The following is an 18,336-nucleotide window of genomic DNA, read 5'->3' on the forward strand; positions in this document are numbered from 1 at the left end:
TTGACTTTATTAAAAAGTAGCATTACAATATATTTTAACCCTGTTGGAAAATACTCTTTAGTTGATAACCTTCCTTGAGTTATTCAAATTTTCTCAAGTTATATCCAGTCCAGATTACCAACAGTAAACAAATCCAGAAGGTAAGAATGAGGATGACATTGTTGCCATAACATGTATTTATTTGTCACTTGAGAAAAATTTTCTTAGACTGTAGATAATATATGTGTATGATTAATGATGAAGGGAGAAATAAAGAATGAAAATGAGATGAGACTGGTTTTCTTTTTCTTCTTCTCCTCCTTCCTCTTCCTCCTTCCTCTTCCTCCTTCTGTCCTCCTCCTCCTCCTCCTCCTCCTCCTCCTCCTCCTCCTTCTTCTTCTTCTTCTTCTTCTTTTCTTTTCTTTTCTTTTCTTTTCTTTTCTTTTCTTTTCTTTTCTCTTCTTCTTCTTCTTCTTCTTCTTCTTCTTCTTCTTCTTCTTCTTCTTCTTCTTCTTCTTTTCTTCCTTCTATTTTTAGGTGTCATTCCAAACATATCTACCCTAAATATGAGATGCTGATTAGGGTAGTTTCTCAAGTATGTCCTATTCTGGCTGCCAAACTTTTACCCTGGTTGCATGGATACATATGATCCTGATAAATCCCTCCTCATTCTTACCAGAGACCTGATATGGCACTTTCTACAACATAAACTTCTTTCTCAAAAACTGTATTAGGGTCTCAGTGAAAACCTTATCCCTATATATAAACCACAGATAATGCAGTTGCTTGTCAAAAGCACCTTTCTTCAATAATCCCCTAGTACTGAAATAAAGTGTATCTTCAGGAGTTGTTAGTCTTTACCGGGAAATGGGAGAAAAACTATGATAATAAGTTTGATGATTAGATTAGGAAAGATTAGGTTGGAAGGTCTGATGAATTTTAAAAAAGTTTGTTCAATCTTGCACTACAATGGCATTTATAAAGTTTATTTAAAGCTAGTAGAATCTTAATATAATAAGCACTCTTGTGTGAATACTATTTTCCAAAGAGTCATCCAGAGTTCAAAGTCTACTACTTATTAAGATGACCTTTCTTGATCTATCCTTTTTCATAGAGTATGTTTACATCTTATTTTTAAATGAAAGAAATTGTAAGTGATAGAAACGTGTAACTAAGTTTAGAATTTGTCCTTCTGTAAAGTGACATTCATAAACCCTGTTGATCTGAAAGGGGCCTTTATTAATGGCAACATTTTTTGAGTATATCCATTCTCTATATTATTTTGGGCAATGATATGTGTACCAACAATTAGTAAAAGAAGGACCACCACTTCTAAGACCTTTGCCTTATTTTCCAAACTGTGATGATGGATTTGCTGTGAGACCACCACCCATAATGAGAGAACTAGGGTGCTTATAGTTTGCTGCCCACGGGAATGCTATCACATTTTTCTCTGTGAGTTTAACTGAGACATGTAAAGAAGCAAACAGCAAGTGTGATAACATAAATGTCAAGCTTTAGTGGAGTTGAGTTCCATAAACCCAGAAGACTTGACGCTCAAAGAAACTCAAGAATAGGGGAAATAACTCTAATTGATGGAGACTGATAAAAATCTACATTGGTCAAAATGTCGTATCACAATTTCCGTAAAAGCAGTGATACTGTGGATTTACCTCCTATACGGTTGCATTTGGTTAATAGAAAAGAAGCCGCTTTAAAAAAAATCTACAGATATTTTTTTAATTAAAAAAAGGTCATTTTCAGGAACATTATTCATAATGTACCTGAAGTTGTGAACAGGTAAGAATTCTCTTCACAAGGTCTAAACATCTATCAAACTAGATTAAAACATACTTGTGATATTCCATTATTTTACCCTATCCATGTGAGAATTAGTTAAGTTCCCTTGTTGCAAAAAAAATGAAGACAGGAAAATAGCTTCTTTAGCTTATTTAAAATATATGGATGATAATCACTTGGTAATCACATGCAGTTTTTATGTATTGTATTTTTAATTAAACTTACATGATGATCGTTTCGAGTTGATGTGTAGAGGAATGAAACAAATAACATATTTTTAAGAACATGCATAGCAAAAATTACTTTCAATTTTTCTCCTCTGACTACTATTTGATAGAAATAATCACATCAACCTTGGTTCCTTATCAATTTTATTCCAACAGGGCTTTGGCCTTGATATGAAAACTTGCTAACAAAACTGTCGATTTGAAGTGTAAGCTTCCTTGTAGGAAGTGTCAATGTCTAATAATATTTCTTTCTCCCCCACAGTAGAACACCCTGACAAAATGGCTAATGACCAAGGTATGGTGGCTCAATCTGTCATCTTTTCTCTCCTTGAATCAATTCTGTTAGAAATGTCAGTCATTATTTTGTATTCCTTTTCTCACCTGGGCCATACACCTGATGAAGCAGACACTGGCGTGATAATTAATCTTGTTAATGAAGTTCTGTTTGGCTGAAGCTGCAGGTCTGTTGGGGAAGATGTAAATTTTCTTGAGAGGAAATTGTTTTGTCTCTATTCTGAAGGACCAATTAAAATGTCAAGCTTCTTTGTATGAAATAAATTTTTAGTCTCTGTCTGCACTTCTGAATAATTCACATTAAGTATAATTAAGCTCAGCATAATTTTCAAGCTGCTCTTACACCCTTTCATGAGCTGTGGATTAAAGTTCTGTAGCTCTACAGAGAAAAACCATAAATCAAGTGTGCTTTTTATCTACAGTGAGCTTCTTTTAATAAATAAAAACAAAGTTAGGACAACTTTTTTAAGGCATTGCTATTGTTCATTTTGAAGTCAGAAAGCTTTCATTCCATGAATCAAATGCCGGTTTGACTCAGTATTTTATTCTCCCTCCATTCCTTTGCTAAAAGCTGATTCATGTAGAGAAATAGGCAAAGGAAAGTGAATAAATAAGAGTTATCCATCAATTCACGGGTAGATAAGAATTTGCTATTACCATGATTTGCAGACTGATAAATTATTTTTACACTAAAGGTAATTAATAGAATTCCACAGGAGAAAAATAATAGCTTATGAGCTATATTTCTTCATCATGTTATATTCCTTAAAGAAGGGGGAGCTGGGCAGTATTTGCAACTTGTTGTAGTTGGTAATGTCAGTATTTGTTGGCTTGGAGTCTACAGTTTGTGTAGTTTGTCTCCTGCTTTGGACAATCTACGGTCAGCAGAACCTGCTTGCAGGCCACATGTCTCAGAAGGGACCATCTTGTAAGATTGGAGGAAAACATTTTTTCAACAAGAATACTTTTTTTAACTTTCGAATATTAAGCACTTGGATATGAAGGTTCACTACTCATGTCTACCTGAGTTGAATACATGAGTAGTATTTTATTTAATGATTCTATGTTCTGATTTATCTGTGGGTCATCATGCCTCTGCTTCAGAGAACACGGCCAGGATTTCACACATGGAAGTAATAAAAATGAACAATACACAGAAATGTCTACCCAAAGTTAACGTTTCCATTGATCACCTAAAATTGCTTCCTGCTTACTTCCACTTAAAATATTTTTGGGAGATCAATTATCTACTAAATGGTAATATTTGTAAACTGTTAATGATGAATTCTGATCAATTAGTTATATTCACTTAGGTATATTAAATATTAGTGCTGCCCAGATCCAAAGCTGGAATAATTAACTAGCAGAAGTGGCTTTATTATTTCGTATACAAAAGAATTACAAAAACCACCCATAGCCTTCTTAACTTAAATGAATTTGGAACTTCCACAGACAGATAATTCCTAATGTTTGAAATTATATTTAGACAAATATATAAAGAGAGAGAAAATATACCCCCCAAAATATTTAAAGTCAGCGAACCAGATGAAATGTTACATTATTAGCCACTTGGACGATGATATGACCAAGTTTATGAATAAATGGATTTTCCTGTTATTTTTCAGCTATATTTTAAGTTACCAAAAATATATTTTGTAAATTGGTCCTTTTATAAAAGAAAAGAAAAGAAATTATTGCCCAATGTCTCTGATCACACAGTCTCCATGGATTTTTCTGATTTTCATATCAATAGTGAAATCAGATCTGTTATCGGGGAAAAAAGGAATTTCCAAGAATTATCACCAGTGGTTGAGTCTCTTAATACAATTTGGGCAATTGTTCTTTTTCTTCATCCAATACCACTTGAAAGTTTCTGTCACATATTATACTTCTTGGTGACCATTCAATCACAGGTGGTATACAGTTGTTCAAACTGATAAGTTCTAAATTTCACATCAAACTCAAATCACTTGTAAAATTGAGAGGAACTGACAGTAGATAATTTAGTGGTTATAAATAAGATCTTTAAATTCTTACAAAGAAAGCATATAAAATTTACTGGCCATCAAAAGCTCGTTGTAAACAAAATCAGTCTTCTGCATTGATGACCATGTAGAAGAAAAATAACCCAGAAGATCCTTCTAAGATTGATGAAAACAAGAGGAAGAAGCTGTTCTGCATGTTTCCGCTCTTAGCACAAAGCAAATCATTTGAATATGTTTTACTGTGCCCACTGTTAGACCTATTTGCCCCTTCCCATGGTGAATTGATCCCACTGTTACGTCTATGACAGGAGCTGAATTTCTGTTGAGAGAAAATTCAACACCTTGGGTCAGAGTGAACCTTGCAAAGATGAATCCTAAATAGAAAAACAGGAGGTCAAATTTAATTTACATGCAAGACAGTAGGAAAAGTTTTGATTATTTTAAAGAAGTATCTTTGCAGACTTTTGTCACAATTACTTCTTCTTGGAAGTACAAGAAACTATGAAGTACGTAAATGTGGAAACAAAAAGTCAGTTATATTTGAATCAGCGGTGATTTGAGGCAAATATTTTCTTCCGAATCATAGCAGTAGTAGTTTGAAAATGATAGAAAATTTACATTGAACTCTTTTTTTTCCCTTTGTATAATTATAAATTGATTAGATCTAGCATTTCCTTATCTCTCAAATCTCAGCCTATCCTGTAGTTCCCTTTTTTGCAGCCCCTTATCTCTTGTGACACATCCTAATTTTTTTCTCTAGTCTCTTCCAGGCACAAGTGGCCAATAAGTTTGAAGGTAATCATGAGATTTTAGAGATTAACCACAGAGTTTAATTTTTAGGAAGGTCAGCTAGGACAGGGAGATTGTATGGGCTATGTGAAGTGAGTGCAGAGGGCATAGAAATGCTGTGGTTTTTTTTTTTTTCTTTTTTCTTTTTAATATTTTGGTAAGAACCCTGTCGATTTGTTTGCATGCATGTGGATGTGTGTGGTGGTAAAATGAACTCTTGTGAAGCCCTAGCACTGTCACCATTCACAGAATTCTCATTTTAACCCTCGCTGCTATAACTGTGAGATATAATTGGTCCTATGCCAGCAATAGGAAGCTGAAGCTTAGAGAGTTTCGGTGACTTGCCTGTAGACATGCAGCTAGTAAGCAGCAAGGCCATGATTCGAACCCAGTTCTTAAGCACAGAGGTACATGTGTGTGGGCATGTCTATGCATGCATACACAACCACACGCTCATGTTCAACAAATATTTATAAGGTTGCTGTATCTGAAGTCTGTGTATGGGGATATTCCCAGTATCAGCTTTCCCTCCCTCAGCTCTGGGAATAGCCCAAAGAGCAGCTTTCACTCCGGGGTCATCTTGTTAGCGGGAAGTCAGAGCACTAAGTCTGTGATCCTGATAGTCATTTCTGTCGGGAAACAGAGGGACGGTGCTACTTCCAGTGTCTTAGTCAGCTCGGGCTGCTGATACCAAATGCCACAGATTGGGTGGATTAAACAACAGAAATCGATTCATCACAGTTCTAGAGGCTGGAAGGCCCAGACCAAGGTCCAGCAGAGATGGCTTCTGCTGAGGGTGTCTCGCCTGGCTTGCAGACAGGTGTCTTCTTGCTGCGTCCTCCTCACGTGGCAGAGGGAGAGCCAGCTCTCTCAAGTCTCTTCCCATCAAGCCTTTTAGAGTTTCTCATGGAAGCATTGATAAAAACCCCTGTTTGGGGCTGCAGTGGAGGATAGCTGGGACTATAGGATGTGACCAATTTTCAGAAGCGATGGTCAGATCAACCTTCTAATCTTAAAGGATTGTTTTACATCCTTCTGTTTAACCCCCAAATGTTGTTCTCCATTTTGAGGTGTCCTCGTGTAAAAAGTAGTAATCCTTCGCATGAGCACAAATGACCACACACAAGGTCCTATGTGTTTCTATGTCTGCCCACTGAGGCATCGGAGTAGGTGCTGGGGCCATGTCATGATACCCTAAGGAGGGCAGGAACCTTTATGAGATGGTCAGTGTCATCGCTGAGATGAATCAGGAAGGAAATGCTTGCCTCAAGCACTCTCAAGTGTCTTTCACTCTCCATAGCTGGCAGAGGGGTGATCTGAAACATCAAGGAGGGAATCCTTGGGTGGCTCAGCAGATTAGTGCCTGCCTTTGGCCCAGGGCATGATCCTGGAGTCCCAGGATCCAGTCCCATGTCGGGCTCCCTGCGTGGAGCCTGCTTCTTCCTCTGCCTGTGTCTCTGCCTCTCTCTCTCTGTGTCTCTCATGAATAAATACATCTTTTAAATAGAGAAATAAATAAATAAATAAATAAATAAATAAATAAATAAATAAATAATAAACCAACCACCAAGGCTACAAAGGAGGTGGATATTTCCGGTTTCTAGCTCTAGATGCAGGTGGCCTGCTGAGAACTGCCCTCCCACGAGGGAGGAAGAATTAGTCACTTCTAAGTCATGGTAAGGGCTGATAATGCTCTGTCTTTGCACTCCGTGTATACTCCAAGAGTGGTGGCATGGGATCCAATACCCCAGATTCTATGCTGCCTTGCCACTGTGACCTTCTGTGGGACTTTGGGCATGTGATTGACATCTCTCAGCATCCTCACCTGTAAAATGAGGATTTAAGCCCAAAATACCTTTTTTTTTCTTCTAAATTTCAGATGATCAAACCTTAAGATGGGTGTTAGGATTTGAAAAAAAGCCCAGGCACAGCATCTTCACATAGTGCAGCATTCACGTGTTTAGCATTCCTGGGATGCGTCAGTTATTCCGTGCACTGTACGTGTGCTATTGTATCTTCATCACACCCTTCCTGATGTAGAAAATGAGACACAAAGATGCTCAAATGTGCCCAAACATTCACAGGATATAAGAGATTAAGCCAAGATACAGACCCAGGTGAACTAATTTGAGAGTCTCTGCCCTTAACCACTATATAACTGCTGGGGATGCGGTGAGCTAATTGGTCACTACTTTGTTATCAAGAAAGAAAAACCTAGATGGCATCACCATACTTCACCTACTTTAGAGTTCTTTGTCTTTCCTCAGTAGGGTATTCAGGCAAAGTACTTAACACTACACCTGCCATTCTACACCTCAGCGGGTTTAATCTCATGAATAAACAGAACATTAATTACTTCCAATTTCAAGGAAATAGGGTTTTCAAGGCACTCTAGTCAAGCTTGGAATTTAGTTAATGTAATCCAGACTTTGCAGAGTTTGGATTACAGTAGCCGGGTGCTGTTTGAAAAATTGAAGCCTTTAGCACCTTTTGATGGGAGCTGTTTAATTGAAAATTAAAACCTCTTTTTACCCTATTATTGTGTGTAGTTTCAACTACTTTATTATTCAATTGCAGCTACACCCCTTTGAGAGAGAGCTGTTCTCGCCTATGCTTTTCTCAGGTCCAAAATTTTGCAATTCTATAAATTATGATTATGGTGTAAAAGTAGGGGTGAAAAATGAGTACGGCGCTTTTGATAAAGTGTTGAGGTGCTTCTCGTGTTCCCAGCAAGCAGTCAAGTAGCTGCCTAAATCAACCTCTCAGGAGCTTTTATGTTTCAATACATAACTTTGAAAGAAAACACATACTCAGTACTCTTAAGAATTGATGTGATTCATAGCATAATTGTGAGTTTCTCAGACCCAAAAGATAGACGTTTTTGTTAACAAGCCCTCAAAAAGATTTCTTAAACAAGGTGTTTTTTTGTTTTTTTTTTTTTTGTAAGAACCACTCTGTTGTTTAGCGTCCTTTGCTGTAGACATTAGCCAGATACCAGGCTCCCGGCTTTATTTTCTGCCCAAAACTATTAGACCTGGGCTCGGCCTCCTTAGTTCTTTCCAAAACAGATGGCTCACTGGTGCTAATGGAATAGTCAGTTCTTTGACATCAAGACCCCAACTGCTCTTCTCTAGCCTCAAGACTAGTCCATCCCTCCACATACATCACAGCCTATTAGCAAAAATGTATAAATCACTCTGGGAAAGGCGCTTTTTCCCAGCTCCGTGCTCTAACTGGTACCATCCTCTTAGCTTTCGCAGTACTCTTTCTCCCTTTCTCAACCGAGTCAGGTCTTCATTTCTTAAGATTCCCTTTCCCATTCTGCTTTTTTTTTTTTTTCCAAGAACGCTTTCTCACCTTTCCAATCTTTTTCTTCTTCTGTATGTACATAACACCCAACTTATTCCTTGCTCACTGTTCTTCATTTCTTTTAGTTTGCTGTTTATATTCCCAACCTCTGGGCCAGGTTGTAAGTTCCTTGCTGGCAGAGCACTGGTCTGATTCACACTGTCATCCCCACCTCCCAGTCTCTAATTGAGAACCTGTCATATTGTAGTTGCCCAGTAAGCAGTTGTTGAACTGAATTATGACACGTATCTTTGAGGAAATAGTCACAGGATAATCTGGAAAGAAAGACTTTTCCATCTGACCAAAAGTATTGTTTGGAGACCTAAAAGCAATAGTGCCCAGGGCTGAGGATATTGTGTATGTTACTGATCTTCAGGAGGATGTTAATATTTTTCCAATAAGGTAAAAATGTCTTCTATATTCATCTATTAAATTAAAACTAAACAGGAGAACAAGGTCTCTTTGATTGAGGAAATGGTGGTCACATTTGTAGATGATTCTGACCTCCTGTGCACTTTTCTTGATCTCTACCCTGTTGTTTCTTGTTAGAAGAAAATTTAGTTTTCTTGCATTTCTCTGGCTGCTTATAATTCTAAATACAGAAAGGAGAAAAAATCAAAACTACTGGGTGTGGATAAGTTTTTCGAATTTCAAATGTGAAGTATGAAAGGAATAGGACTCACTTATGATAGCTTGCTGGGTGTGGCGAAGCATAAGAAAGAAGTACAGTTCCAGGGATCCATATTCAAGAAGTGTGCAATGTGTTTAGGAGGAGTATATAAATACTCCCAGCCCAACATTAAAAATATTAAATGTGAGGGATCCCTGGGTGACTCAGTGGTTTAGCACCTGCCCTTGGTCCAGGTCGTGATCTTGGAGTCCCGAGACTGAGTCCGACACTGGGCTCCCTGCATGGAGTCAGCTTCTCCCTCTGCCTGTGTCTCTGCCTCTGTGTGTGTGTGTGTGTGTGTCTCTCATGAATAAATAAATTAATTACTTAAATCTTTTTTTAAAAAATTAAATGTGAAATTCAGTGGTACCTTCTCATATGTGTATCATTACACATAGGGTTTTGGATGGGCAGTCACTATTGGTAATTAGCAGAAAAAACTTCTTACACCCAAGACTGGACTTTTAATATATGAGTAGAACTTGATTCAACACAAGTGATTGTGGAGGGAAAGATTACTTGAACCTTTACTTAGAGAAATCCTAGAATTAGAAAATTAAGATGCCAAGAAGCTGTTCAAAGAGTGAGGTTTGCAAGATGTATTCAGAGGACAGTTAGGGTACCTCTGTGCAGAATAATGCACAATGATAGAAAGAGGGGGAGGAAGAGAGGGGGAGAGAGAGAGGTGAATTGGTGAGGCTTTTGCTCTTTCCCTCTGCTCTAACACAGCAGTTCTCCGGCTTTCCGACTTTTGAGCACGTAAGTATCTACTATCTACACTGGTCACTGAGGATCAGCATGGATCACCTGGATCCAGAACCTGCAAACCTCATTCACTCTTGCCTGCTGATTCCAATCATTTCTTGCTTCCCTGGGGGAAGGAGGGCGTGAGAGTGTGGGACAGGGAGGAAAGGACGATGTGGACTAGGAATAGGGCCTAAGTATCCCTGATCTTAGAAGAGTTTTCCTAGCCTTTCTTGACCACTTCTGCTATGCCTTTTCTGAACTCTCACCTTTACTGGTCCCAGTGCTCAGCGTGGTTACAAACTGAACTATTTCCTTTTCCTTCCAAAGTCTATGGTGTTCTGTGTCTTATTGAAAATGAAGCTACTACTTCAAGTCACACTCCCACATCTAAACCTTCACACTCACACACGAGGATCAACTCTGAGAGATGCTTGAATTTCTGTCCAACTCTCTCCCCAGTCCTTCTTTTATTTATGAATTCACCCACTAATGGTAAAATCATCATCATCAGAGTCAGACCGATTCAGCCACTTAAAATGAGTATACTCGTTAGTCTTTCCGAGCCATAGTTTACTCACCTATAAAATGGAACTAATAATGTCTGCCTTGTGGATTCATAATTAATATTATTCTCGTGCTACTTATTATAGCAGTCTCTCATAATTTATTCTTTACACTCAGCCACAGTGCTCTTTCTAAAGTACATATTTAATTGAGTCCATTTTCTGCATAAAATACCTGCAATAGACCTCTGTGTTCTGCCAGATAAATTCTAGACTCTTCGGTAGAACATCTAGGGAGTTTTATTATTTCATGTCTGTTTGTCTTTCAAAGCTTCCCCACTCACTCTTTCTACCTGATCTACTCATCTTTTAATCCTCAACTCAGATGTCACCCCTGAAAAGTCTTTCATCATTTTACTAAGCATAAATGGTCAATCACCCTGTTTTTCCATTGTGGTACCTACTTATAATATTTTTAAAACTTTCAGCTATTATTCAGTTATTATTATCCAACATTTCCCCCTCTCACTAATTATTTTAAAGATTTTATTATTATTATTTTTTTTATCCATGAGAGACACAGAGAGAGAGAGAGAGAGAGAGAGTATGAGAGAAAGAGGCAGAGACACAGGCAGAGGGAGAAGTAGGCTCCCTGCGAGGAGCCCAATGTGGGACTCAATCCTGGAATTCTAGGATCAAGCCCTGAGCTGAAGGCAGATGCTCAACCTCTGAGCCACCAGGTGTCCCTCCCCCTTCATTAATTTAAGAGCCTTTGCAATAGTCATTTTAAATCTCCAGTACTTAGAACAGTGGGCCCATTCAATACATTTGTTGACTAGTTGGATGTAGCATGAGCTGATACATAAATGAAAAACTTGTATACTCCAACAGTGTCATTATTTATATGTACCAGCAGTGCAACTCCTGTGACCCAGATATTCTAGTGTTTTCATACTGTAGTTGCAACGTCTTGACATACAGCCACTTGGAGAAGACAAAGCTTTTGTGCTCTTTTGTTCCCTCTCCTTGCATTGCTTGGCAATTTCACTCAGACACAAACATATCTCACACCGCCTTTGGGATAAGCTTGTGGATATTCAGGTAGGGGAGACTTTCATGATCACTCAGTGGCTTTTGAGAACAGTTGTTCCTTTATAATCTATGGAAGATTCTTCTTCATCCTCCATGTTTTAGTCTGGTTAATGAGATAGGTCTTGGGAAGATACAGTCATTCCAGAAGAGTGCCCATGTTTAGGGAAACAAGAGGCTTTTTAGGTTTTAATAAAGAAAGGCTGGGGATCCCTGGGTGGCGCCGCGGTTTAGCGCCTGCCTTTGGCCCAGGGCACAATCCTGGAGACCTGGGATCGAATCCCACGTCAGGATCCCAGTGCATGGAGCCTGCTTCTCCCTCTGCCTGTGTCTCTGCCTCTCTCTCTCTCTGTGTGTGTGTGACTATCATAAATAAATAAAAATAAAAAAAATAATAAGGAAAGACTGCACCTAAAAGTGGTATCTTAGACTCATATACTGGCCATTATTCTAGATACAGTATGGGCAAGAATACGTGCAAGGAGGGAGGAGAAAACCCCCAAATCACTGTGTCATTAATATGTATGTGTGTATTTTTTTCTTTTCTTCTCATTGGCTGATATCTATCATCATGTCAGGAATCCAGGTATCAGTTAGTGTGGCGTAGTGCTGTTTTACTCTGGTGTTTGCAAAGTAAAAAGAGTGCGATGTTTGCAAACTTTTTCCTACCTTAAGACATTTCCCAGGCAACTCTTCTCCACCTGTCAGTTGTCACACTGCAAAAAACTACACATCTCCTTCAGGAAGTCAGGCCCTAAAATCAAACTGATGTTAACCAAGAGCCAGGAATTAATGGTTCATTTATTTAAATTATTTGCATCCATAATGACTATAATTTCCATTTTGTCTTGATTAATACCCAGATCCAGGCAAAATTGATAATAGCATCCTCTTTCATTCTTAAAGTGGCTTGATTTTCATAACTACATGGTCACCCAATTCATGATGTTTGTATGTGAAAAAAATCTTAGATTTTAGATTGATCTCTAAGGATTTTAAAACTGAATTTGCTTTTCACTGTAGTCTATTCTGTCCATATTTTATTGCATAAAGTTAGAAGTTGGAACTCTAAAAAAAAAATGTCCTTCTCATGGTCAAGGAAAAGATGAATAATCACATATTTGGTTCTCTTGCATTTTGTCTACTCAGAGTAGGTCACCAAATACATTCCCATTCTCAAAAATTATTGCTCTTAGACTTGCCACGGGTGACAAATATAAGGAGATATTTTGAAGGAAGGAAAGCAAAAAGGATTTGTTGAGCACCAAGCCTCAATATGCAGCAGGCATGTTAGCTTCCCTTACATATGAAGTAGTTAATGTTCTATTTTCTTTCAATCAATGAGCTTTCTTTCATGTTTACTTGCAAACAATGTGTTGAGGAGAGCTCATTAATTCTTTTCCATTAATAAATGTTTGAAATAACCTAGGCATGAGTTATGATTTCGCTTCCTGGCTTTTAGATATCCTGATGCCTTTGTTCAAAGTCAGCAGGATTATCAACTGCATGATAAATTGATCACTTAGACACTTTTCCAGCCTCTGAAAAATCATCTGCTTCAAAATAGATCTCCACATGATCTGTGTATTGGACCGTAAAACTGTATTCAGGTGTCATTAATAGATATCCTTTATCCACTGGTACGCAGGACACAAAATCAATTCCATTTCCATCATTATCACCAGAATTATTTTCAGAGAACCAATTCTATGATCAAGAAGATACCTCAGTGCTTTGCATCCTTGGGAGATTGTATATTGAATGTTTGTTAGATGACCAGTCTGTTCATTTGATTTAGATTATGGACCATATGTTTCCTCAGGATTGATTGTGTGGGTGCCATTCTGGAGGACCCTCTCTTATCCCCACTCAGGAAACATAAATTAAAGAATAGATCAGAACTACTACATCCAGTTTTCTCCACGTCCTCAGTAAATTAATTTCCACTAATTTTTCCCTGAACTTGTAAACATCTACTCAGAAAAACCACACTCTAGAAATCCCAGTTGAATTCATCTTTGTTAGGTGCTGATAAATTCTTTTTATCCCGAGAATTATACTCCAACTGTCCATGACTGCTAAGAGTATGGACTTTAATGTAAACATTAGTGTTTCCTTTTAAGCAAACACACATACACCCACACACAAAAATGATATTTTAAGTGATATGTAAGGACAAGAACATGGAAAACAACTTGTATAATAATTATAACTTAAGATCTTGTTCATATTAATAATATAACATTGAGCATTCTCACTCATGTTAGTCGCTTATCAAGCACTGAAAACACAGTATACATGTCACTTTGGTGAACACTAAGAAATATCACAATAAGCACACTTCCTACAGGAAGAGCACAGGAGTTGCACTGCTGGTACGTATAAATAATGACACTGTTGGAGCACAGAATTTTTTCGTATTACCTCTGCCCACTTTTCCTTCAATCCAGAGAACAAATGGTAGGGAAATCATGGAGGCTTCAAATTTTGCCCAAGGGAGTATATGTCTTTTGCCAAAAAAAAAAAAAAAAGTCTCCTAATGAGAACTGTCCTTTAAATAAAATATAAAGGTTTACTCTTTAAATGACTTTATACTTTATAATATTGTAAAAATGCAAATCAAGGGGAGGAACATGAAATTTCTGTTTTGATCATATCTAATAGGTACCTATACAAAATAAATTTCGAAATATATAAATAATTTCTAGTAACTCTAAAATAGTTATACACTTCCTTTTTTCAAAGTTAACCATGGACTCATTTTTTTTAAAGGCTTTATTTATTTATTCATGAGAGACAGAGACACAGGCAGAGGGAGAAGCAGGTTCCCTGCTTCTTCCTGGATCCCAGGACCCCAGGATCATGCCCTGAGCCCAAGGCAGAGGCTCAACCACCGAACCACCCAGGCATCCCAGATTCATTTGTTTTCTTGTTCTTTCTGAAAGTGCCAGTTCCTGGTTTCAAATCCTAAGGAAAAGTAGAAAATATGTTTTAATTATCAAAAATTTCTGGAAGAAGTGACTTCTGGAAAAGTGATTTCTGGATGAAACTGTCTGGATAAAATACCCAGTTGGTTAAACGATATATGAATTTATTTAGCATCTTGAATCCTTTCCTCACCCTCATTTCTATTACTAAGAAAATATGGGTACACAGTAACACAAGAATTCTTCAGGTTCTGCAGAATATAATATTTTATTCACAAAGCACATTCTGATTACTGTCACATAGTGTCTTGATACTACTAATTCTATAAAAAAGACAAAAAGAAAAACTGCCCGTTCCCACCTTTTTGAACCATGTTGAGTTTTATTTGAATACAAAAAAGCCAGTACTCATTGAAATTTATTACATTATTTCTACAAATGTTATGTGTAAATGTGATAAATTTGGGGGGAAATGTTTAATTTCGAGAAATGTTAGAGATTTAGTGAAGTATGCAAAGAAAATTGGGGAGCTTTAAGCTAAATATAACTATAGAACACATAAGACTGAAAATAATGCATTATTTTTATTTGCATGTAGTTCTTTTAACAATACTGGACAAATAAAAAAATTGTAATTAAAACTAATAGTAATTTTATAGTAAAAGATAGGCTAACTTATTTTTAAATCTATAAAGTCGGCACCAATTAAAAACCATCTGCAGTTGCTTAAGATCTTATATAGGATTGAGATACAGTGAACCGACTCGGTCCGCCAGGGCGGGATCCTTACCTAATCCGTGTTTTTATCTTACCACTTCCCTGAGGATCTAGGACTATGTCTTGCATTTAGGAGGCCCTCACTAAATCTTAAATGAATTATTACCAACTTTATGCTCCACTAATAAAATCTGATCTGATCTCCACCTTTGGGATCAAATAGAACTTTATACTTTTGCATCAACTGACTTTTCCGTCTTGCAGAATCTCATTCATCTTCTATTTCCCTACATCAGTACTTATGAAATTGCCAAATTAACTAACTTCCAGTATTGGATCCACATCAAAAAGCCCTTAAAAATGCTTTGAAGTGCAAGCAATGACACTCAGTGTCCTCTTTGGTTGTCAGTGTCCCCTCATTTGACAACTTTGTGGTTCTTGCCTCAGAACAATGGGAGAATCTTGTTTGTTTGTTTTAGTTTATTATTTCCCCACAAAGGAAGCATTCCTGGAAGTTAAAAGATGTATTTCAGAGAACAGAAACATACCAGCGCACAAAGTCAAAATTTTATTCTCACGTCTTTAGATGAAAAGATCCCCAGCCTCACCAATATCCCAGAAATGAATTTTGTGTTTCCTTACTGAAGTGGTTCAAGGACTCTAAATTACCATAAATCCAATCTTGCTTGCTGATGATATCACATTTCTTTAAAGTACTTTCTGTTGGGTTGGTTAAGAGTTACTTAATTTTCTTTTGTGGTATCAATCTAATTACAGCCAACAAAAAGTGAAGCAATGTCAATACACCAGATTGTGTGGGTAGAATGGTCAAGTTTTAGGTGGCCCTCTCTTATTTAGGAAGCATTTCCAGAATTCCTTTATCTGACATAGAACTCTAACCATAGGACATCTGATTTTCTCCTACCTATTGAAATTCACAGTGTAATCAATAGCCTCGTGAAATCCAGGGGGTGCTATCCCCATAGAGCTTTACTTCTGAGTAATGTATGGATGTGCTTGTGGGCTTGTTTTTGCATCTTCTCACAAACTAGCTGGGAGACTGAGAAACTTCATTAAAAAGACATTTGTCAGGATGCTAGAGGAAAAGGAAAATCCTCCACAGAGTATTTACCTAATTTCCAGCCAATACAGGATTACTCCCACCAGGAATCATTTATTGCTTTACTGGCCTAAGTGATGGGACTGTTAGCATCTCTTTTGGCTGAGTGCTTTGCAATCTCGTTGCTTTTACGTGTGAGAAAAGCTATCTTAATATTCATACAGATTTTCTGTCTCACATCATTTCTTCCAACATAGATCTTACAATGTCCCATGGGCAAAGCTTATCCTCTGTTCATTGAAACTGCAAATGTGGGACGCCTGGGTGGCTGGGTGGTTGAGCATCTGCCTTCGGCTCAGGGCTTGATCCTGGGGTCCTACATCGGGCTCCCTGCGTGGAGCCTGCTTCTCCCTCTGTCTATGTCTCTGCCTCTCTCTCTCTCTCTCTCTGTCTGTCATGAATAAATAAATAAAATCTTTAAAAAAAAATAAAAGAAACCCCAAATATATCAGAGTCACACAAACAAGGTATTTGGGAAAAGGCTTGTCCACATTTTACTCAGCCCACCAAAATGTTTACGATTGCTGATTATTTCATTTGCTTCTCTCCTGCCTTTCCCCATAGGTAGCCTCCATCCTAATTCATGCTTTATATACATCCACAGTTACTGGCCAGCAGATTTTAAATTTACCAATTTTTACTGAAAACAGAATATGATGTGATTGTATTAATGTAAGCATTGCTTGTTGGAAGCTCAACATCCTCACTTCACCTCTGACTTGATATGGAACGAATTTTTAAAATGCGGAATGTATAGTCTGTTAACAAGATTTAAGTTGTCCTTTCACTACTGATTTGCAAGTAAAATGATGAGATCTTGGGAAAGTGTTAGCAAGAGGCATATTTGGGATGCCAAACAATGTCACAAGAGCAGGACTTGAAAGTCTTAAAGGAGAAGAAAAAGAGGGACACCTGGGTGATGCAGTTGGCTAAGTGTCTGACTTGCTTCGGCTCTGGTCATGATCTCAGGGTCATGGGATCAAGCCCTGCACTGGGCTGTATGCGCAGGGGTGGTCTGCTTGAGATTCTCTCTCCCTCTGCCCCTCTCGCTTGTGCTCTCTCTCTGTCTCTCTCTCTCTCTTAAATAAATAAACATCTTTTTTTGAAAAAGAAAAAAAATAAAATCAATGCATGTGAGCAAACGACCTATGCTATCGTGGCTAACTGCCTCAGTGGGCTTCCTTTATGTCATCCACTGATTGTAACTGCTTTCAGAAATAACTCTGAAGTGAATAAATGGAATATTATATGTATTCTTGTATGTGTTTGCATATAAATTCAACTCCCAGATGCATTCCTATAAATTGTCAACTTAATAGATCTTCTAGAATTCAAAATCTAATAAAATAATTACAGTTCTGCAAATGTACCAATAGAGAAAGGTGTTACCTGTGGTGAAACACCATTAATTAAATTTGGAGGATGCTAACAATTCTGGTTATTTCCTGGCTCAATTCTCTTAAGTACTGCTTTTACAACTGCTGCACACCTACTAGAAAGCAGTGTCTCCAATAATGTGATACTAAAGAAGCTTTCTTTCTTCCCTCTGTGTTTGTAAGAACTATTCAGAACAGTTATGTGTTGTGCCCTAACCCCATTCTTTATTCCCCATCTAATATCTCAGTCCCAGGCACCTGTTTGTTACATACCACAAGGACTCCTCAAAACCCAGTTATAAGACAAAATGTGCTGTCCCCTTGTTGAGTAATAATGATAATTTGCCACAAAGTCATGCCAGATGGATGGACCTCTTCCAGCATGAAAGAGGGGAGCTGTGCCTCTCTAGGAGTCATGACCTGCACCCTTCTGTTCTGAGATGTTCAGTAAAGCAATGTTGAAACTCATGCCACTGCTGTACCTTCTAGGGACACTTTTTGCAAGATTAGAAGGGAAAAAAAAGAGAACAGACAACTTTTTTTTTTTTTTTTTAGGGGACGACTTTTCAAAGAGAAATTGAATTAGCTAGTTTAAAAGAGCCTATATTCATGATGGATTTTTTCTCACACATAGAAAATAACATTTTCTCACAAAGTATACTGGGATTAATATTTTCAGCCTTTCTTTGAGGTGGTCAAAGTACCTCATTCAGTTGTTTGTGTGTTTTAAGATGTTCATTATTTATGTCTGTTTTCTTTCATTGT

At 37.6% G+C, this 18,336-nt stretch overlaps 1 protein-coding gene across 4 annotated transcripts in view; it reads left to right on the top strand.

The window, feature by feature from the left end:
* Positions 1–18,336, top strand: part of DCC (DCC netrin 1 receptor) — a 1,087,624-nt gene that overhangs the window by 988,175 nt on the left and 81,113 nt on the right. For 2 of the 4 annotated variants that reach the window (XM_025997616.2, XM_072757870.1), the window contains exon 21: positions 2,269–2,301. In XM_025997616.2, the coding sequence (XP_025853401.1) occupies positions 2,269–2,301 (33 nt within the window). The remainder of the gene's footprint in view (positions 1–2,268; positions 2,302–18,336) is intronic. The other 2 variants (XM_072757871.1, XM_072757869.1) reach the window with 1 other exon arrangement.

The sequence above is a fragment of the Vulpes vulpes genome, chromosome 5 (assembly GCF_048418805.1).
Source record: "Vulpes vulpes isolate BD-2025 chromosome 5, VulVul3, whole genome shotgun sequence".
NCBI classification, from domain to species: domain Eukaryota; kingdom Metazoa; phylum Chordata; class Mammalia; order Carnivora; family Canidae; genus Vulpes; species Vulpes vulpes.